Consider the following 21,604-nt stretch of genomic DNA (forward strand, 5'->3'; position numbering starts at 1 on the left):
GAGCTTTTTTGCTCTTCTCCCCCATGTCCCCCCACCTGCCTGATCTCTACTCGCCCAAGGACCCTCTCTTCCCACTGCAAGAGCTCTTAAGGAAGGTTGCTGTAATATGAAGACTGTTTTATTCCAGCTTTCTCTGCCTCAAATGCAAGCTCAAGAAACAAGAGAGGCCCTGGGAGCATGTGGGAGTGAGTGTGCGTGTGCCTGCCCGGGAGGGGACTACCCTGCCCTCTCGAGTCGCTGATTTAATGCTTGTATAACTAAATAAGAAACACAAACAGAAGTTCTCCAGCGAGTGCCTTGGCGGTGGCCTTCATTTGGTTCCAGACCAGTAGCTTAATGACTGCTCCTGCTAAGCCCAGCTTCAGCCTGTTGCCCTGGGTGTGGATGCTGCCTGCGTGTGTCCTCAGGGAGGGCCGTAGTTAGTGGGTGAAGGTTAATTGTCTTCTGCTCTCGCAGCTCACTGCAAGTAGCTGACATTTTGATTCCTGAACAATGCCGCAGTCATTAGCCTGTTTTGCATTCTTCTTTCTCTTCTAGTTTTGTTTTGTATTGTTGGTTGGCTGTTTGCTTTCTCAACCAGACCTATTATTTTTTTTCTCTGTGTGTTTTCCTTGCAGGGGATCCCTGGAGTTCCTGGGAAGAGGGGCAAGATGGGTAGGCCGGTAAAGTTTTTCCTCGTCTATTATGCAGACCTTGTTGAATGAAACTGGAAACAAAACATCTGGCTTTTGGCTGGGTCCCTTCGTATCTTTTGATGGGAACTAAATGGAGAGATCAAACAAACCTTTCCATATCTCTTTTCTCAAGCAGGAAGAAAACTGAAGATACAAATACTGTTCTCTTCCTTTCTTTTGTTCTTTCATTTTTGTTCTTTTTTGCACTGTCTCTGTGCTTCCTTGGATCTTACACTTCTGCGACGTCCCCTCTGTCCTCCCTTCGGCCAGCCTCTTCCCTGAACGCCCTTCTTAATTACCCCCGTGACTGCAGCACCCGAGGTGGCTGTGCTCACTCTGCTACGTTCACTGCTTTGTGCTCCCACCAGTCCCATCTCGTTTGCCTCTCTTTGCTCTGCTTCTCTCCAACCCTCGTACCGTCCTGGTTTGCATAATGTAGGTGCGCTTTTGTATAGAAACCTTTTTGTCCTTGGTGGTGGTAGAGAGTTAAAGCAGCTCAGCTGACGACGTGTTGAGGAGCAAGGAGACGAGGTAGACTGGAGAGGCCAGGAGGAAGAGGTGTTTGCAAGTGGGGCTGAATACAAGGTGGAAACCGAGAGCACTGCATAGGAGAAAGGATTTGTGCTGATTGTAGGAAAAGGCAAAATAAAAGCAGGTGGGAAATGTGCTGAAATGAGCAGAGGAAACAGGGAAAGGACAGAAAGGAAAGCCTTTCCCACATCAGCCTTTTTCCAAGCAGCTCTGCGTGCTTCATTTGCCAAAATGTATGAAGTTTTTTGCTCCAGGAGTCAGCAGAGACATCAGGCACATTCGTGCTCCGGTGTGTCTCATTGCCTTTGCACCTTGTCCTTCATGTTAGTCTGAGTTTCTCTCAGTTTCCTGACATCACTGCCCTCGCAGGCTCCTTGTGCAATGTCCACTCACCCACACACGGAAAAATCTATCGCTTTCCCCTTGTCACCCTTGCATGCAAACGTGTGCTTTCCAGGAGTCCCACGCCTACCGCTTGCAGCCGTTCTCACAGTAAAAGCCACGCAAACATCCCAACAGTGCCACATTCATCCCGGCTGGCTGTTCTCCCCCCTCTGGGGGGTTGAGCACAAGTTTTTTGGGGGTTGGGGGGAAGGGGGCGGAGGAGTGGAAATCCATACCAGATCTTACAGTTTTGTAAGCTGCTGGTTGCACCAGAAACCTCTGCGATGAATAATTGCAGAGAGCCGGTCGATGTAACGATGACTCATTGACCAGAGTAAAACAAACAAAGCAACTGTCGTTAGGTACAGGGTTGCTGCTCTCGGCCTTGTTTCTGCCCAGAGCATACTGGAGGCTCGAAGCGTTCCAGCTGTTGTTTGGCTAGCGTTTGTAATCTTCCAGGCAAGAGTTTTTGTCTGGCGGTCACTGTTACAAACAAGGGGCTCCCCTGAGATCAGCGGGGAATCTCTCAGCCGCGGAGGCATTTAGGCTGGGATCTAGAGAAGGGATTAAACGGCTGCACATGAGCACTGTTGTTCTACTCAGCTCTTTCAGAGAGTTTTGGCTCCATCCCCGTTTCATGATATCAGGTTTAATAAGAAATCTTGAATGGACCGATGCTGATGATTTGTACTTCCGATTGTGAACAAAAAGGTTAAGTGACATCCAGAGTTATTCAAGAAGTCACTGGGAGAATGGAAAGTAGGAACCAGCTGACCCGGTTCCCTTCCCAACACTGATCACCAGGCCTGTGCTGTCTCCCAGCTGCTTTGCAGGGTTAGTGAGCCTGCTGTGATTTTTCTGGTCTCGCATAGCCACGCCGTTAGGTTCGCTGGCACGGCTACTGTTCCTGTTCCGTTTCAGTGTTGTCATTGCGATGGAGAGCTCTTGGAAGTCCTTACTAGCTACCATCCAAAGCTGGTAAATGCTCTGGGAGTAGGGAAGGAGTTGGTATCAAATGTGTTTCTCTGTGTACTTTTGTTTGGGATGAGAGACAGCGGCAGATTAACTGCTCGGCAGAGGAGGAGCAGAGGGCTGGGGGAGTTTGCATGTGACACCGTGGGCCTCCGAGAATGATGTAAGAGGGAATGATTAAAATAGAAGAACTGGACATGAGTCAGATCTTGAAACCCTTCCAGGGAAGTTAAGTTTTGCAGAGCTGTGAGGGACATGGTGAATCTGTCGTGGAAAGAGCTGACTCCACCTCCCGCTCTGCTCTCCCTGCAGTGCATCAGCAACGTAGGAGGCGAGTGCATTTCTAACGTATGGGCACTGCCGAGCTCTTGAGCAAGGAGAGGGTTGGAGGTGGGCTAGGGAGGGAATTATGATTAAAGTACAATGCACTAGGGAGACTGGAATAACATGAGTCTGTACGTCTCCGGATCTGCTGCCTGTTTTAGAGGTAGGCTGGAGGCGTGGAGCTGAAGCGACTGGTTGCTTAAACCTTCAGTCTTGCCAACGCAGTGGCTGAAAAGAATGGCTTTTTATAGTGGTGTTGAGGATTTTTATGGTGTTCAGTTGAGCAGCTGGCAAAAAATATTAAAAATAATAGAGGATAAAAAAGGATCCCATTGCTGTGAGGGCAGCAGGGCTGTCGTCTCCACCGTGTTGGGGAGACGGAATGAGAGAAGCTGTTGTTACCCTCTGTGTTGGCATGCATAGGTGATATATCAGTCCTGGTTCATCTTTAGAAAGGAGATGTACTGTCACTGAAGGAGGTAACCCCCAGGAAGAGGAGATGTAGCTGCTCAGCATTCAAGGATGCACAGCTGAAAGTGATGTGCTTTTCTTATGCTGCGGATATCTTTCTTGTGCTGTGGGAGATGGGTAGCCACAATCAGAAATGTCTGCGCTGAAGATTACGTTAAACTTCAGATAGACTGTCATATTTTCAGAAGTTCTCGAGCCCTGTTAGAGGCTTAAAGGGGAACTTCCAGGAAATGTATCCAAGGCTCTTTGAGCTCTTCTTTTTGTTCATCTTTGTTATAGATGGCTACTTGTGTCTCATGTTCTTTTTTCATGTAGAGTATTAATACTGAATCAGCTGCAGTATCTTGTGTCTGATTTTTACTTACAATCAGTTTTATTAGTAAGTATTACTTTAAAAGAGATAGGAAAGAGCAAAGTTTAGTTCCAAGACATACATAGTAATTCTTGGGTTTGTCTGACATCTATTCGTGGTTTAGCCAAACACAGCTGAGGTTTCCTGATATTTTTCTGAGAACCTGTTGGTGCTGCTGGTCCTGTGCCTGGAGCTCAGTCGAATGCTTGGAGCCTCACCATGTCAGGTACTGTGCAAACCCCTAAGGAAAGAAAAGCCCTGGCCCAACGGGTCCGTATGTTGGGTTACAAAACCACACAGACCATCCCCAGGGCTGGGAGGTTTGGGTAGCAGTAGCATGAGCAAGTCATTAATACCGCAAGCAGGCATTTTGGCTTCCCGGCAATCTAGCTGTGCTCATCATTACTGTTCTTCCCTTCGTCCTCCCATAGCTCATATCTGTGAGCGATGCGCAGCTGCGTCCCAGCAGCTGTCAGTTGGCATGGTGGGGGTTCCTTCCCCTCAGCTAGCCTCGGGCAAAGGAGGCAAAGACCTCCCGACAGCACAGGCTCTGCCGCTGGGCTTGCACAGCCTTTGGCGAGTGCCAATGTGTTGCCGAAGTGCTGCTCGGAGCAGACACCTTGGCAGGTGGAGCAGGCAGGGAGGGAGGGTCTGCACTCGGGCTGCGTGGCCAGGAAGGCTGACGGCTCTGCCTGTGGGGATGGTCGGAGTCTGCTGAGGCAAGGTGGGGAGGTGCTGCATTGCATTGCTTGGTGACTGCACAGGAGGAGGTAGAGGTTACAGGACCTGCTTTCTCCCTGTGGCGTGCAACTTCAGAAAAGCTGTTTGGCTGTTCTTGGCTGTGTGCAAAACGGCGATAACATACTCAGCTCTCCTTTGAGCTCAGTAGCTGAAACTTGACAGGTAAAAGCCAAAGATTACTGCTTGGATGTTGAGGAAGAGCTGCTATGAAGTGGCGTATGGATTTTAAGTATTAGGGATCAGTGCATGTGTGAGTCCAGAAGTCTCCCTTCCCTCTGCCTGTCAGCCACAGTGTAGAGGTTGTGAGTGCCAGCAGTGATCTGGCAGCCACTCTAATGTAGCCTCAGTATTTGTTGTGACTGTCAATGCGGTGGCAAGCTGCCGAATCTGGCATCCGTTCTCCATGAGCTGACCACAGCCCAGGTCCCCCTTGCCAGGTCTCGGCTTGTAATGTGGTGGTGCCTTCTTGCCAGGCCGTTTTTCATGTCTGCTGTCTTCTTCCATGTTGACTTATAAAGTTAATGTCTTAACTCCTGCCTCCAGTGAACACCAAGTCTCAATATATTCTTTTTTTTTTCATCTGGTAAGTGGTTAGAAGTGCATGTGATACCCCTGCACTCCCCTCCAAAATAGGATGGCTGTTGCATATTATGAAAAGACATTGCCTGGTGGGAGACATGAGATAACAAAAAGCAGGGCTGCCTTTGGGTTAGGTAGGTTTCGTTTTACAGCTTCCCCCAACCTTTTGATATATGGCTAAGATAACTCAGTGGTGAACGTAAGTGCATGGGGCTTTGCCAAGTTACACAGTCTCAGCTGTTGTCCATGCAAATAACGGGGGGACATATTTTGCTGTGTGTCTGGAAAGGCTGGCATAACTGCAAATTACTGAGAAAATAAGTATTGCTCCTCTCTGTAGGGATGAAGACAATAAACAGCTCCTCTCTTCTTGCTCCAGTCTTTTCTATGCTTTGGATGCAGCTGAGGTCTTCCCTTGCATTTGAAGGGAACCAAGCGAGTCTTCTGCACCACACAAGTTGAGATTTGGGAAACTGGTAACAGCATTTCAAAGTACTTCTTCTTTAACAAATAATTCCTAAACTCCAGTTGACTTGAATGGGCTCCCTGGGGGTGCAAAGAGGCAGCCCATATGGCTTTTCTTGTAAGAAACATGACTTAGGCAGAGACCCCAAGAGCCCTCACCTGCAGCACTGAATATGCTGGCTCACATGGAGTGCTAAGGATCTAGCTGTGTCTCTTTTGTCACTGAGACCTTGTTACTTGCCAAAAAAAAGGAGGAGGAATGGAGTTGTACTTCTCTTTAAATACTGAGAAACATTTTAAAGAAGTATTGGAATTAAAATTGAAAAATTTCTAAAGAAGTAGAAATAAACTTCTGTGGTTTCCCACTAAGTAGGTGGTAATTCAGTGCATTGGTCCACAAGCCTTTTTCTAAGGTTTGAAAGAGATGGGAATGATTTTTTAACTGGTTCTAAATTATGTTATCAGTATATATCCTCAGAAAATAAATATTTACTCTTCCACATAGCTTCAGTGCTCAGTCCTGATTCACCTGAGAACTTGGTGAATTCATCCCCAACCCATTAAGCATTCCCTCCCACCTGGTGTCTTAGTTCAAGTTCAGCTGTAGGCTCTGTGCTTATAGAGATGTACTTTCAGATGTGGCCAGCTAAAGTTAGTGGAGAAATGTGCAGGCTGAGGACCTACTTGTGCAGGTAAATCCGCAAGATGAGATGTAGAAGCAGCACAAATGGCCCATAGGAATTGATGGACAGGAGACAGGTAGCTCTATGTCTTATGCCAATACCCCAGCATAGCACCAAAAAGTTTGGCACCTTCTTCAGGAACCGACTGATTTTTTTAAAAAAACAACATGCTTTTAATCATTCTGTTTGCATGAAAAGTCAAGTGGTGGTCCTGAAAATTACTAATCTACAAAACTCCTCTGTTACTGTGTTTTTAGCCCATGGATTGGATTTTTCCTGTTAGCCACCTAAGTCAATTATTTGCTGTAGTTCTTCTCAATTAACTTAAAATTTTAAAATAGATTTGGTTTGAGCAATCAGTGACTTTTTTAATGCTTAACTTGGACACTGAAACTGGGCAGCTGGTCTCGCCTCCCCTCTGGGCCTGGTTCACCACTCTGAAATGCAGGCATAAGCCCAGAGCAAATGTCACTATCTCTTTTTGGCCTGAGCTGTGTTCCACACGTCTGGAGTTTCCCAAATCTCTGTGGTGAGGTGCTTGCGTGGTTACTTATCACCCTGATATCAGCACGTGTTCCTATGTTCATGATTACATCATCCAAATAACCTGGCGAGGTGGATGATATTAGCATGTACTTCATTTATCAAAGAATGGGCAAAACAAAGAGTACTGAAAACACAGAGAAAGGGGTTTGAAAGGTGCCAAGGCCCGTAACTTCTACTGAAAGAGAAGAAACAAACCCAAAGATGGTTTGTTTCCAAGAATGTCTGTGACTTGTCTATCGTCATTCAAAAAGCTCGCGAAGAATTGAAGCAAGGTCTCCTAAGCATAAGAGCATCTTTATTCCTTCAGGGAAGTGTTCATTCATAAATCAGACCAAAGACCCAAAACTGTTTTCACTAGAAATTCTAAGAAAAAATAATGCAATTATCGGTTTTGAGTCTAAAAACATTTTGATCACCAAAGCTGCTTGAATTTCTTAAATAAAAGAAAGGCTGCTGGATTTGGAAATCTTGGCCATAAATAATTAGGATTGTTGGCAGAATCAGTGCTCTTCAGCAGTAGGTAATTGAGTCTGTGTAATCTGCATTCTGTTAGAGCCCCATGGACGGGGAAGAGATGATATACATGCGCAAAAGGAGCTAAGCAGAGGGGTGAGAGCATGGACGGGTTCTCGGTTAACTTCAGAGATGTTTGGCTGAAGGGGTTTCGGGGGACTCTGGCTCACGTTCAGGTGGGACGGGCTGCCCTGGAGGGCTGTGCTCCCGCAGCTGGAGGGGTACTTATGTTAAAAAGTGCCATGAAATCTTTATTCAAAGAGGCTGTGACATGGAGCTGTGAAGTCTCGAAGGAGAAGAGAGCAAAACCTCCCTTTTGGGTGACAACAGAGCAGAACTGCAGCAGGAACGTCAGTCCGGTACCCAGCTGAGGATGGCATCGCCCTGCTAGGCAGGGATGAAAGCTCTCACAGACTGGGGTCTAGACTGAGCAGAAGGCAAAGGATCCCGCATAGCTGCGTGAATTGAAGCTAGTGAGCCGGCACGCCGGGAGCGCAGGGTGTGCCAGGCTCCCTTTGGGGTGACTCGGGCTGCCCGAGGAACCGGTGCAGGCTCTGAGCCAGCCTGCTCGCCTTCGCGCTCACCTGCGGAGGGGCTCACGTCTGCTCTCCCCACCAAGAATGCTCTCAGAGGCGTAAGCTGCCAACATAAGCTACACTTGTTTATTTTATTCTCCTCCTTTTTTTCCAGTGAATGCCTTGTCTCACTCTCAGCCCTGCTTCCCCACCACCACCTTTTTTTTCTTTCTTTTTTTTTTTTTTTTTGGTTTAAATTGTTTGACTTGCAAGCTCCATCCCTGGGGAGACTCCTGGGCAGAGATTCACCTGGCTGGAGCCAACTGGCAAATAGAGTCTTTTGCAGACAAGACAGGAGGGCTGGTTGATTTGAGCAGCTTCACCTTCAGCCAACAGGAAAATAAAATCCTATTTTTGGAGAAGGATTCTGTTGGCGTAAAGACCTGCCAGGATTCCTCGGAGCAGCAGCTGCCAGACTGCCTCCCTTACTCCATCAGGGAAAGTGTTTTAAACTGAATCAGATGTTGTGTACATACAACACACCCATCCTCGCGTGCACACCTGAAAGGGCATTGGGAAGCAAAGGACCCGGCGCATCTCACCAGTCCCTGCTGCCCTGGCGACAGCTGCTTCCAGGGACAAGGGATAAGAAGTGGCGGTATCAGCTCGAACCAGCAGCAGCCCTTTGGCTGACAACAGCAAGAAAGGGCAGGCTGCTCTGTTTGTTTTAAGCAGAGGAAGAAAGGAAGGGGAGGTGGAGGGGGATGTAATCCCCTGCTGCAGGAGGAGCTGGTTCCAGTGTCTGTCTGGGTCTGGTTGTTCTCAGCAGGAGTCTCCTGGCGTATGAAAGGATGCCCTTTGCAGCGAGTGTGGATGAACGGGAATTAAGGCACTATTGCAGGATTTCAAAGACAGAGATTCAGTTACTGGTTTAGGTTTGGACTTCTCGGTGTTACCTGCGATAAATCTGTTTGCATCTCTCTCTGTCTCCATTCCCTCCCTAACAGGGGGTTCCTCAGCTTCGCTGAGCGCGGTGCGGCCAAACTGTGCAGCCACTGTAAATCTCTGCTTGGGGTGAGGACAGGAGAGCACAGAAGCATATGGATCTTGCTTAGTGCAAAGCATCTGCTTGTGTGCTTTTTCTCCAATTCCTCTTCAAGCTTCATCTTGCTGCTTTCATTGAACTTCTCCTTCAGACAATCTGAAATCCATTCAGCTGGCCTTTTTTTTTCCCCATCTCCTCTCTGTGTTTCCCAGCTGTGAGATAGAGCCAAAAGTTTTGTCATACCTGACTTCAGCCGCTGCAGAGGAGCACCCCGCTGGCTCTTGGCCAACAGAACTTGTTAGCTGAGCATTTTCGTCCCAGCTCAGCTGCCTGTTGCCATCCCTTCCCGGTCTTGGTCCTTCTCTGCATGTCCCCTCCCTCCCACAGAGCGGGCAGGATGCACGGCTCGAGATTTTTCACTGGGGTGTTTTTCTTTGCCGTCGCAACTCTTGAGCATAATTTCCAGGGACCAGTCTTCCTGGAAAAACAGCTGCACCCTGAAAAAAGGTGAATTTTCTGTACCAAAAAAACCTCTGCACTCACTTTGGGAAGGTCAGGAGACTCTGAATGTGCTGGGCTCTTTAATCTCTTTCACAAATCTCCTGTAATGGGCTGCCAGTTGCGACCTGCCCATCCGCCAGCACCATAAAATGAGCTTCCTGCCCCGTGTGTTCCCCCTCCTTTTGGGCTCCTCAGGCTGCTGGAGCAAGGGAGAGGAGAGGTAGTCCTGCTTACACGAAGGAAACAAATGGGATAACCGAGTCTGCTTGTAATTCCTAGGCTGCTTGTTTCGGTTGAATAGCGCTAGTGTTGTTCTTGGGGAACATCTCTGTCCTTTAGGCTCAGGCAGGAGGGGAAAGACACTGAAAAAATAGATTTTACAGACATGTGAGATTCAACAAATTAGGACACTGTGGTCACTGGAACTGTTATTGTGGTTTAAACTGCTACTGCTTACCCCATGGAAAGAAAGTGCTTACTTTTTATTAGGGGCTTAAAAGATTGATTGTTTCCTGCTGTGCACCGGACTGTGCTGGGAGAGCTTTCACAACCTGGTCTGGGTCTTTGGAGACTGTACGGATGCTGAAATATCCTCCTTCATGCCACAGCCACCAGCCTTGGTCTCATTTAGTGTGCAAAAGGCTGTTGATACTTGTGTTGCCAATCTCAAATATTGGGCTAGGATGCCTGGGGTTAGTTGTATTGAAGCTGCTCTTTCTATTTGTCTCCTCCTCTGGGTTTATTTTACAGCTTGGACCAAGATGTACCAGAGAACCACCCATCGCCCCAGAGATCTGTGGGCCTGGGCTGGAGGGGTGCTCATGCCAGGAGAGCAGACGGCGTGTTAGGGACAATCAGGTGTTGGGCAAGGACGGGGCTTCGCTGCTAAGCGTTGTCTTGAGCCCGGCTGTTGTAGCAGCAATGCCAGCCCACACTGTGTTGGGTTTTCTTCTCCATTTCCTGCCATTTTGACCCTTTTCCATCCCATCCTGAGGATGGGCAGAAACTCTTGCTCTGGGGGAAGCCACATTTTGCTGTGAACAGGTTTGTTGTTCGGTCTTTTACTTCTTGGGTAGCATTAGCCAAGTGACCTCAGGTACTCAACTCTCCACCTTCAAAAGAGGAATAATCTGCTTTTTTAAATACTTGGATACCTATTGTTGGAAAGCCTGGGTAAAAGCTAGATTTTTATGAACTGTTTCCAAGTGCCTCAAGTTTTCTCTGTCTTTATATTTAAGCAACAAGGTTAGTACTGGAAACTAAGGCATAAAAAGAGTTTAGTGGGAAACCTATGCATTTAAATAGTTCCTTATCTGGATACTTTTATTCTGGCAGAGGAGTGCATTGCTTGTATCTCACTGGAAGAGATTTAAATGAAACTTAGAAAATGCTCTTAGTCCAGAGCAAACATTCATCTAGATGATATTATGCTGCTGTAATTATACTGATTTAATTATACTATTCAAAGTAGTAAAACCTTCCCATACTGGCAAGATGTTAGCTTCAGAGAAGACACTTCAGCAGCCCCAGGGTCAGGCTGCTCAGTGGCATCCGTGGGTCACTCTGTGCCCAGCTCTGCCCTCTGAGGCAGCAAAGATGCAGCTGGAGGAGTGCTGAAGGCTCTGACTGCAATCTGCAGCCGCGTAAGTACAGTATCAGTCTATGCACATTCATATTTTCCTTGGCAAGTTGTATGACTGTAAACAGCAAAATATTCCAAGGCAATCTTTTTTTATTCTCTTGCTTGAGCAACGAGTTTTCCCTACACGTCTCTCTTCTGATCTTATTGATTCAGCATGTAGCAGAGTCATTTTTCCCCTTTTTTTCATTAAAGAAAATTGTAGCTCCCTCCACCTTGTTATATTTGACGTCTTTGTCTCTAGATGGCAGAAGGCTGTTTCCAGTGGTTGCTTACCACAGCTTCTTGGCGTGTTCACAGGCTTGAGGGATGTAGTGCCCAGCTGGAAAAAGACAGACAACTGTCCCATTCGTGGTGATGTCTGTAAAATAGCAGTGTTGAATCCAAGCAAGCAAGTGATAGCTTGTGTCCGTTCATGACTGCGTACTGAATACTGTAGGGAATTGGTACAGAGCTGAAATGCTGGCTCTGAAGTCAGTGGCAAAATTTCTGTTGTCTTAAACAGTTCTGCCATTGCTCACCTTGGGTTTGACCAAGTATCTTTTTACCTAGTTGTGTTGACCAGGAGCTGTAAACCATCAAAGGTGAAGGGAGGTCTTGGATGACACCTTTGACTGCAGAGCTTCCCGGTATAGTTTTCCTGTTCTGTCTGCTGTGGTCATTTCAATTTTCAGTGTTGCTGATGGGTTTCCAGATAGCGTGTTGCGGTTTGCTGTTGCATTTTGATTCCCTCAGGTTTGCTTTTTCAAGGCAACGGGTGTTTGTAGCATACAGGGGAGCCGGCAGGAAGAGAGAGCATTCTTCTCGCTCAGCAAGAACCCTCCTCCCCATCTGCTCCATCCCTGTCTCTTAAGCTCTTAGCTAGCCCAGCACGTGGTTGTGTTGTCCTTGGTATCTCACAGTCTGGTGGAGCCAGAGAAGGGTGTAAGGCAATTTTACTGTGACTCCTAGCCTGAGTCAAAAGTTACACACCTACTAGCAGTTGCAGCTTGTTGGTGTGTCTCTGGAGCACATCTTCTGGTGTAACCTCATCTAAGTAATACTGCTTACTCTCCACCACTGCTCCACCATCAATGGAAGAGGGAGCAGGGGTGACGGGAGCTTTGCTTCACAAGTTCCCCCTCTGAACTGAGGCACAAAGGTAGATGCTCTGGCTAGGAAGCCCTTTATATGCAAATACATTTCTTAGTTTTCCATCCTGATGCCCACAGTCAGAACACTGTGGAGAATATGGCAGGATTTTAGCCCTGGCTGAATTAACCCAGTCCAGGAGTCAGAGCCTGGGGTTAAGCTCTGAGTGTGCTCTGTGCATGGGGAGCTCCTCTAGCAGACGGCGATGTCCATTTTGGCTCAGAGTCAAAGGAGGTGGATGCTGTGTCATATTTTATCTCACTCTGTCTTGAGGGGCATGCAAGAAGAAGAAGTGGAGAGTCGCAGCACTCTCTCACCTCAGTGTCACTGCCTCCCAAAGCACGCTCTGCTGCGGGTGAAGTTCAGAGTAGCCCTGAGGATGTTTGAGCTGGTCCCTGATAGCTCTTGGCAGCCTGCTCCCTGCCAGTATTTTGCGGAATGAAGTTCAAGCTCGAGGGAAAATTGAGTCCAGTCAATCTTAAACTCAAGTGCTTCCTCCTTGAAAATGTCACTGTAGTGACTAAGAGGGTTTGCTAACTGCAGAGGTTGTGTACCCCTCTGCTGAGCTCTTTCTGAGTGAGACAGAGCACAACAGGACAGGGAAGAGCAAGCTGCTGTATCGTTTGTTTGTAGAAGGGGATGGATTTGTCTGTAATAGGGAATGGGGGGGGCTTAGGGAAGCACATGGTCTGCCGAAGAGTGGAAAGAGAACGTGTCACACCACCATGTTCTGGCTCGGTACCTCCACTGCCTTTTCTATAACTGATGTCTTCCAAATTTGTATCATATATAATAAGATGATGAAGGCGGCTTTTGTGGTGACTTTTTCACGTAGTAAACATGGTCTTTCACAGCTCTGGGGTGTGGACCGTAATGAGCTTGGAACCATTTGTTCCTCTGGCAAGCTGAAAGGTTGTGAATGCATTGGAGTGAATTCGCTAGGCATCTTTGATCAGCTCCATTAAGCATCTGCATGGGCTCCAACAGGCATTACGCTCTTCAGCTCTCCTATGAGACAGGGGCACTGTTAAAATGATTGAGTTGGTAGACAGGACAAAATCATTCAGATTGACAACCCGTTTTTGAGGAGACTCATTGCAGTGAGGTTTAGGAATTCTTCCAGAACATATGGGATTTGGGATTGACTTTTGAGGAGGTATCCTATCAGTAGGATATTTCATCCTGAAAGAGGATGGAAAGCACTGTATCTTTAAAGACAGAGTTTGATCTTCCAAATGTGGATTATCATTTCACGTGTAAACTACACAACATAATCTTCAGGGCTGCACATTCCTTTTTGGTCATACTGGAGTACTGGAGTGAACCAAGAGGCGGACAGAAGCACAGATTTCCCTCCACTTCTTTCTGCTATGCACACTCACGTTGGCTTGCTACACTGCACTGCGAAAGTGTCGCCTGCCATATGAATCGTGCCCAGGGCTGACAACTGGTGCTAAGAAAAGGCACGGCTGATTGAGGGCTGGACATCACGTGCAAGACAAGGTGTGAACACATCTGGTCCAGCCGCCTCAGCAATGGGTGCTTTTCATAGCATGGCCAAGGAAAAAGCCTTCCTGTCTTCTCACTGATTCTTCCTCTCAAGGCTCCCATTAGCTAATGTGCAGCTCATGGCTGAGCCTTGTAAACGGTACTTCTGGTTACCCTTCACTGGCCCCAGGAGAGAGCAATGGATCAGAGCTCTTGGCCTCACAGAGCTTCTTGCTGAGCGGCTGTGCTGGTGGAGACGGAATGGTTTGGATGAGGACAAGCAGGCGGGGCGGCCACAGTTCCCTGTGACCTGCTGTCTGCCCAAGTGCTGCACTGACCGCAGGGGGAGCGGTTTTTAAGCTGCCTTTACACCGGCGTGCATCAATAACTAATGCTCATGTTTGCCTCCTCTCCTCAGGGTTTTCCTGGTGATTTTGGGGAACGAGGACCTCCAGGCATCGATGGGAACCCAGTAAGTTGATAGCTTTTCCCCTTCTCTCTCTTTCTATTGCAGTAGACAGCACACTGTACTGCATCATACTGATTAGAGCCAAAAGAAGCTTTTAAGTTTGTTGGCAGCAGTTTGGTTTTGTCCTTCCTGAAAAATGAATGTACGTCCCTACCCTGCTCAAGCATGCTGCAAATTCCCATGTTCAACTCAACATCCTGTAACTGCCAGGTCATCATGTTGCCATTTGCTTTGTGTCTCCATCTATTGCCTTTCTTGCACCTTGGCTTTCATAGCTGCTTTCTCATCCGAAGGATACAACTAGAAGAAAAATCAAGAGCAAAAAGGCAGGGATGTTGCTCCTGATGGGCGGGCCGTGGCTGGAGCGTGATGTCCATACCACAGGGCCTGACGCAAAGTCTACGACAGTCACTGGAATCACCTTGTTCACTAGTGGGCTCTGGATGAAGTTTTTGTGAATGTAGCAGGGAGACAGGCCCACGGGCAGAGGGACGTACCATCAGAAGGCAGCGCAGATGATTACTTGAATGCACGAACCCTCAGAGGAGCAGACCATATGGCTGGTTGCGTAGAGGTCTGAGGTACATAGGGAAAGAGGCATGCTCCTCTCTTTTTCACCACATTTCATTTTCTGAGGCAGGTTAGCAAGCTGGTACCGGTTGGTTTGCATCTCACTAGCCTGTCGAAGTAAGTTTCTAAAGTAGTCGAAGCTCAGTACCTTTCCTCATCTGAAGTGAATGTTAATAGTGGTGCAAGAAGGGCCAGATTCCCAGCTCCAGTATCAGGGAGCACTGAGGGAGAGACACCATAGCCCAGGCTTGTGCTGCCCTGTCCCATGCCTCAGCCAGCCTCAGCACTGCAGTGGGAGAAGTCTCCAGGCTCCTGAGTTCTTGGCCTCTCTCCGGTCTTCATCTGAACCCTGCTGGCTTTCTAAGAATGGGATGTGTCTCCTGGGAATTGGGTCAGGATGGTCCCAGAGACCATTTAAGCAGCTGGATGCTGATAAGTTTTATTTTGCTCTGCTCTTGTAGTACTTAATACCAAACAGTTGTGTATGTGCTGCGTTTTCCACTACTCACAAAATATGCTCGTGGCTTGCAAAAGTTCTCAGATGTATTAATTATTCTAAATTATTTTCTGAATTACTTTCTTTGTTCTCCCTCAATTAGCATGTGAGCAGTACTGATTTGTCTTTGAAATTCCTGCTGTCTTGGTTATTTGCACATAATCACAGTGCTGCTCTTGTTATTGCGTTTGATGGAATGATTTGTGTGAAATAACCCACTCCACATGTGTCTTCAAGTTCCTATTCGTCATATATGCAGCATAAAATTTGTTTTCACAAGCAACTCTAACCAGCAAGCCAAGCTCAGCTACGCTCCAGCCTTTGTGGGAATTCAGCACGAGAGTCACAAATGCAGCGAACTGAAAGAACTGGCTTCCCAAGGAACACTTCTGCAGGACTTTCCCATCCTTCAGTCAGCTTAAGCCGTGGGTCAGAGTGGAATCAGGAGTCCCAAAGTAGATGACTTTCTAGATTGTATTGCTATTTCCAGTCAGCGCATCAGGAAGAGCAGGAGTCCTGGAGGTCAGAAAGACTTTTTTTTTCCGAATAGCTTGTTTTGTTTTCTTTTAAATTTGCAAGTTGCCTAAGCCCCATTCAGAAGACGTGCTCAATGTTAGCTGGATGCCAGTTCCCAGAGCATCGCAGAGAAGCAAATGTCCCTTCCACTAATTCATCCAGAAGGATTGCTCTTCTTTCATCTTATCAACGGCTTTTAAATATTAATGTGCCTTGGAGATTGTAGAATGAAAACAGACTGTTTCGGCTGACTTAAAGGGAGGTTCACAGGGTCACGAGTGGAGTCACAGACGTAGAAAAATGCCGGAAAGTCTGTTTGTGGAACACACAAATATGCCAAGTTTGCTAGGTGGAGTATTCAGCTAAACTGTAGGCAGGCGGGCAGGCTGCCACGGGTCCTGAGCTGCCCCATCCTCCGTTTGATCCACGGAGCACTTGTGCTGCTGCCGCCACTGCCGTCGCATGGGATGGCTGAAGCCGACAGTCTCTGATCTTCTTTCCGTCCCCTCCAGGCAGAGCAAAGACTCTTCCAACCGCAGGGGACTTTTTCCCTCCTACCAGCTTGCTGAGAACTGTTGAGCCATCGCATTCCAGATCCCTGTTCCCGAGCGCTTTAGCCACTCCAATTAGTCTCTTAATCACAGGAATCAGACATGGGAAAGGACTGATGATTCATCTCCTGTTCTCTTGTCCCAGTGCTTGGTTCATGCACTGAAAAAAGGAGGATAGAGCCAGATTTCCCTCTCAAGTCGGAGACCAGCCTGTCATTACTGATAGGCAGGAAAGAGCACCTGTAAATCCTCATTTCCCATGCCAAGGGAATGGCTCAGATTAACAACCAGTCCTGTCCACATCTCCCAGGGGAGTCCACCCCCACCTCTTCCAAGAGGAAATCCTCTTGCATTGGACATGAGGCCACGCGTTTCCACATTTACCCTTTCTCTTGAGGAATACCCAAGTGATGTAACTCAGAAATCTGGACAGTTCCCCCTGCAACCGGTGGGACCAAGAGCCCACCATCCACCTGGTCTTCATCCTAGCCACCCTCAGGACCTGCAGAATTTATTGGGAAACCGAAGCCACCGTGCAGCTCCTACTCAGCATTCCTGGGGATATTCCCTCTTCTTACTGAGCCTAGTAATGCCAGGCCTCAACTAAGAGCTTGAAGCCAACCTTATTACAGTAACTCTGAGGACACAGAAATCCCACCCATGAGGAACAATTGCTCCACAGATGTCCCAAGTATGCAGGAAGGGAACCGACCATAAAAAAGCAATTTTAGGCCAGTTGAGATTATGAAACGCTTTTTTGTGTGTCTTTACTCCACTTCCCACAAAATAAACACACGTAACCCTTTAACCAAGGAGGCTAAGCACGTTTGGTCACGTTGTATCCCCTTCTCTTTCATTCTTTCACTAGGCAAATCTTTCCATAAAAGGGGAGCTTTATTGCACTGAAGGGGACTCCACCAGATGTGCACCATAAACTGAGCTGGTCTGTCAAAGAAAGTAGCCAGCAGGATCCAGAGCAGGGGTAGGGTTGTCTGAGCCTGTGGGAAGTTTAGTATTTCCAATGCACTTGTTTTGAGAAGCCCAGTTGGAGACGGAGGTGTAAGGGCAGGTCCGTGCCCTGACAAGCAGCCCACTGTTGATGCGGCAAAGGAGCAGGTGATCCACTGAAGCAGACACGGGGACAGGCCAAGCATCACAGAAGGATCGTTAAAGTACTTAGGGACCTAGATAGGTGATTTGTGGGGGTCTGACACAGCTTCTCTTCTGTGCTTCACCTGGGAATGCCATCAGGCACCTGCCCGCACTCCTGGCACCTGCATGTCCTTGCAAAGTTGGCACGGAGGGAGTTTGTGGTGAAGCGGAGAATTCAAACCAGCCCCAGAAACCCAGAAAGGAGTCTGTCCCTCAAAATAGTGAGCTCTGAGCTGCTCCGGAAGAGTCTCTGAGAGGAGCTGGCACTTTCCAAAATGCCCTGCTTGGAAGCAGTCTGTAAGAGATGGCAAAGGGGCTCAGAGCTAGGATGAAATCCCTGCAGTCCATTTCCTGCTCTCTGCGGTGTGATTAAGTGACTCGTCCTCCAAGCAAGTGCTGGGTTCCCTGGAGAGAGCTTCCTGCTCCTGGAACAGAGGTGCCGAGCCACCTCCCTGCAGACAAGCTGCAGCCCAGAGGCTAGGGGCTGCATCTGAAAACCAAAGAAATGGCTAGCTGATGTGCTGGGTGGGAGCCCAGATGGATGAGACAGAGTGCAGAAGACACTGCTGGTCCCCACCTTAAACCAGCTTTTAGATGCAGGAGGAGCAGTCTCGGAGCACCCCGTGTGCCAGCCACACTCCCAGGGCCCGTCAGCCGGCACCAGAAGCTGGCATACCCTCTCCCCAAATTATCCAGTTTAATTTTCATCCAAGACCTCCTTTTCTTAGGAGTTTTATTGTTTCTTAACCATTCCCAAAACCCTCACCTTTCACAATGCTAAGCAGCAGCTTTCCTTTCCTTCCCACCTCAGCTTTGCTGCCGCCGTGCCCCGACCCTGCCCTGGTCCCTCTCCCTGCCCGTGCCTTCACCTCCCCACAGGCTCCCACCCGCTCCCCTGCCTGCACCGTGAAACGCCGCTTGTATCCAGCCTGCTGCTCCGAGGGGAAGTCAACCCTGCAAAGAACTGCCCAACAAGCAGCCCTGTGTCTGGAGAGGCTGTGCTCACGAAGATGGAAGCTCTCCACCAGTTTGGCTGGGGAAGGGGCTGGGGGGTGGGGGGGAAGGAAGGGGGAGGGACGGTCTTTTCCCTTCCCTCAAGTTCTTGAAATACTGAGCTGCCTTTCAGCCTCTGTTTGTCTACAAAGTGTCCGTAACCATGTCGGTTTGTCTTTCCTTTTAGGGAGAATTGGGAGCCCCAGGTCCTCCTGGAGTCCTTGGACTCATTGTAAGTACAAAAACAAATGGAGATCTGGCTTCTCAGGGCTTTAACCCTTTTCAGCCTGCATAACTACGCACAGATTTTCTGCTTCCCGTGGCAGGGCAGGGAACAGGACGAGTATTTGTACAGGGGAGGCGTGAGTGATGCCTGGGGAGAGAGGAAGTTGCCTGGTGGATGGGAGGTGGAGGAGGGCAAACCCTTCCCAAGCGAAAGGGAACAGATTAAAGGTTTGCCGTTAGTGTCCATATTCCTAGATAACTCGCCCTTTTGATAACACTTACCAGGATATTTCTTCAAAGATGCAATATTCATTCCACACCAATTCCAGCTGTCTTTTTAAAAAGCAAGCCTCTGTAAGCAGTAACCTGAGGACGCACAGTTCTTGCTTACTGGAGAGACCGTAGGCAGGAACTGTCTGTCCTCTGGGTATACAGGAATTTTACGTGCAGTCTCACCATCCCATCACTAATCCAGGTAATTATGTACACAGCCTAATTCCGCCCTTCATTACACTCCTCCCCAGCAGGAGAAAAACTGCTGTAAGGGTGGGTGGTAACTCATCCCCTGGCAGCTGTGCTGGGGGTTAGTGAATGCCCAGCTGAACATATTATGGTTTATTTTTAGGTCTCAGTACTTGTCTCAAGTTATTTCCTTCCATGCACAAAAAGTGGTAGCCTCTGTTAGTACTACAGCATTCTTTCAGAATGATTCCTCCTCGGCTGTAATAATCCATGAAAACCCAACTGGCAATGAATGGGTTAAAAACCTTCTCCTTTTGCCTTTCTATAGCTTAAATTATAGAAGTGTGTATGTCAGCTGAGAGCAAGGCCTCGATTCCCGAGACATTGCACAAACATAGACCGCCAAACCCAGAAATCTTAGAATCCATGGAGGAAAAGCAGAGAATATGGTGGAACAAGTGTACCCATCTTGTGATGGGGGACTGGGGCAAAGGTGGATTAAGGCTTCAGAAAGTTTTCTGTGGAGCCAGGAATTAGGTCTGTGTTTCCCCTTCTTAGTGGAGATGAAAGTAGCTGCTTCAGCCATAGCAGCAGAAAGGACGTGCTCCTAGCAAAGAGCTGTAAGAGGAGGATTGCTATTTGAAAGAAAACAATTGAAGGTATTGTCCAGAATGGATCATATTTCTCCCAGCTTTTGGAAAGATTTATCTTAACCTACTTGCTATGATCTCACAGATAGTAGTTTGTTAGCAGGTGAAAGCTCAGACACGGTAAATGTGACTAAGATCCTTCCAGAGCTGATGGAGTCAGGAGGCTCCCTGCCCCGCTGGTGCTGTGCTCTGAGGTGCCTGGGCCAGATCACGGGGGCCAGGAAGGACAGGTTTTGCCTGGAGCTGATCTGCAGTGAGGACAGGCAGCGCACCATGTCTAACCTGCCTTTTTTTTGTCCCACATTGGCTGCAGCAACCCAAATGGCACCAAATTCTATGTGAGGTGCAACTAAACTGTTTTCTTTTTCCCTGCTTGTCCCCAAGGTCTGGCATTGCATGTCTTAGACCGGGATTCAGCTCCATCATCAAATATCTCGTGTCTGTCACCTTCTCTGTCTTGATCGATTATGTCAGTCTCTACTGACAACTGAAGTGCCAGTTTTTGCTGGAGAGGGGCAAAACCAGCAGTTCTCCTCCTGCTGCTAAGCCTGGTCTGTCTTAAACTTTAAATATTTCTTCTTTCCCATCCAGACAAAGAAATCGTCATTCCTGTTGTGAGCTTCTTCCTAGCTTCATTTTTAAAGGCCAAAAGTCAATCCTTTGCAGTGCTGTTTTTTCAGGAGTCGCTTGCTGCAGCAGTTGCAGTTGGCTGCTGTCTTTCCCAGTTAGTCTGGTGGTACCGCTCTGAGCAGATAAAAATTTCAAACCGAGAGTCAGGTCAAACTGACTCCAACCTAGTGTCCCAGTGTAATATGCAACGCCTGAATTCTGGATCCTGATGCACCTCTAGTGGGATGGATCTAAGAGAGACCTCCTCCATCCCACTGGGGAGAAGGGGACGTGTCCATCCTGCCGCCTTCTCTCTGCAGGGCTGCACCAGCCTCCTTCCCCAGGCTCCTCAGCACGGGGCTCGCGCTGCCGGGCATGGAGCAGGCAGCTGGGGGTTTGCTCCGGACTGGCCCCCGTTCAGCTGCTTCCTTCCTTCCTCCCCAGCCACAGCCACCCCAGGGACCAGCCGGGCTCCCGGCTGCCTCCGCACACCCTGCAGGTGTTTGGGTTCGCTGTGTAAGAGAGGCTGAAGAGCAGAATTAGATGTAACTAAAGCCTCTTGCTCTCGTAATTAACTGTGTGGGCAAAGCTTTAAGTCAACGCGCTTCTACAAGAAGCCTTTATGCTGGGAGCTGTGAAAAGGGCATCTGTTCAGGGGTTGCAGCCCAGCGCTCCCAGCCTGGCTGCGTGCCCGTGACTGCCCATCAGAGAAGCGCTCCTTCAGCAGAGCCTTCCCTGTTTATTTACACATCGCAGGCACGGCTGGTGCACTGTATCACTGGCTCTCTTCATGGGCAGAAAGCAGTCAAAGCCTGTTTAGATGCCGGCTGCTGAAGGCTTTCGTTTGTACGTACACACGCGGGTACGCGCAGCAGCCGTGAGCTCCAGAGTCCTTCTGTGCTGCAGTTTCTCGTCCAAGTCCCAATACGTGATGCCATGCTGACTTCTCACTGCAGCAAAATGGCCACACTGATGAGACAACTCTGTTCTTCCCTCCTGATTCTCCTCTTTCCTCCCCATTTCACTTTTAGACATCAGAGCTCAGTAGCAACCCAAATTTCTTGACCATTGCCTTTTTTGTTGTTTGGGTTGTGTCCTTTTTACTACACCCTCAGACTCCCTCAAGAGAAATGGGAATATTGTGGTAGATTGTTTCTGAGAACATGAGTAACTTCACCAAGAATAAATACGCTCCAGGATTGTCTTAAACCAGTGCAACATTTTAATGTTTTAAATAGTGGAATAGGGGAATTAATCGATTTCAAATTTAGGAAGACCATACTAAAAAAATTCTCACATTCACAGTTGCAGACTTCACAGTGGTTTCTTAATTAGTTTTCCATTATTTTGCCATAGA

General features: G+C 48.2%; 1 protein-coding gene across 1 annotated transcript in view; it reads left to right on the forward strand.

Moving 5' to 3' along the window:
* The window catches only part of COL27A1 (collagen type XXVII alpha 1 chain), a 163,049-nt gene that overhangs the window by 52,543 nt on the left and 88,902 nt on the right, over positions 1 to 21,604 (forward strand). The window contains exons 12-14 of the mRNA XM_009935398.2: positions 618 to 662; positions 13,973 to 14,026; positions 18,489 to 18,533. Of these exons, the coding sequence (XP_009933700.2) occupies positions 618 to 662; positions 13,973 to 14,026; positions 18,489 to 18,533 (144 nt within the window). The remainder of the gene's footprint in view (positions 1 to 617; positions 663 to 13,972; positions 14,027 to 18,488; positions 18,534 to 21,604) is intronic.

This window comes from Opisthocomus hoazin, chromosome 19 (assembly GCF_030867145.1).
Source record: "Opisthocomus hoazin isolate bOpiHoa1 chromosome 19, bOpiHoa1.hap1, whole genome shotgun sequence".
NCBI lineage: Eukaryota > Metazoa > Chordata > Aves > Opisthocomiformes > Opisthocomidae > Opisthocomus > Opisthocomus hoazin.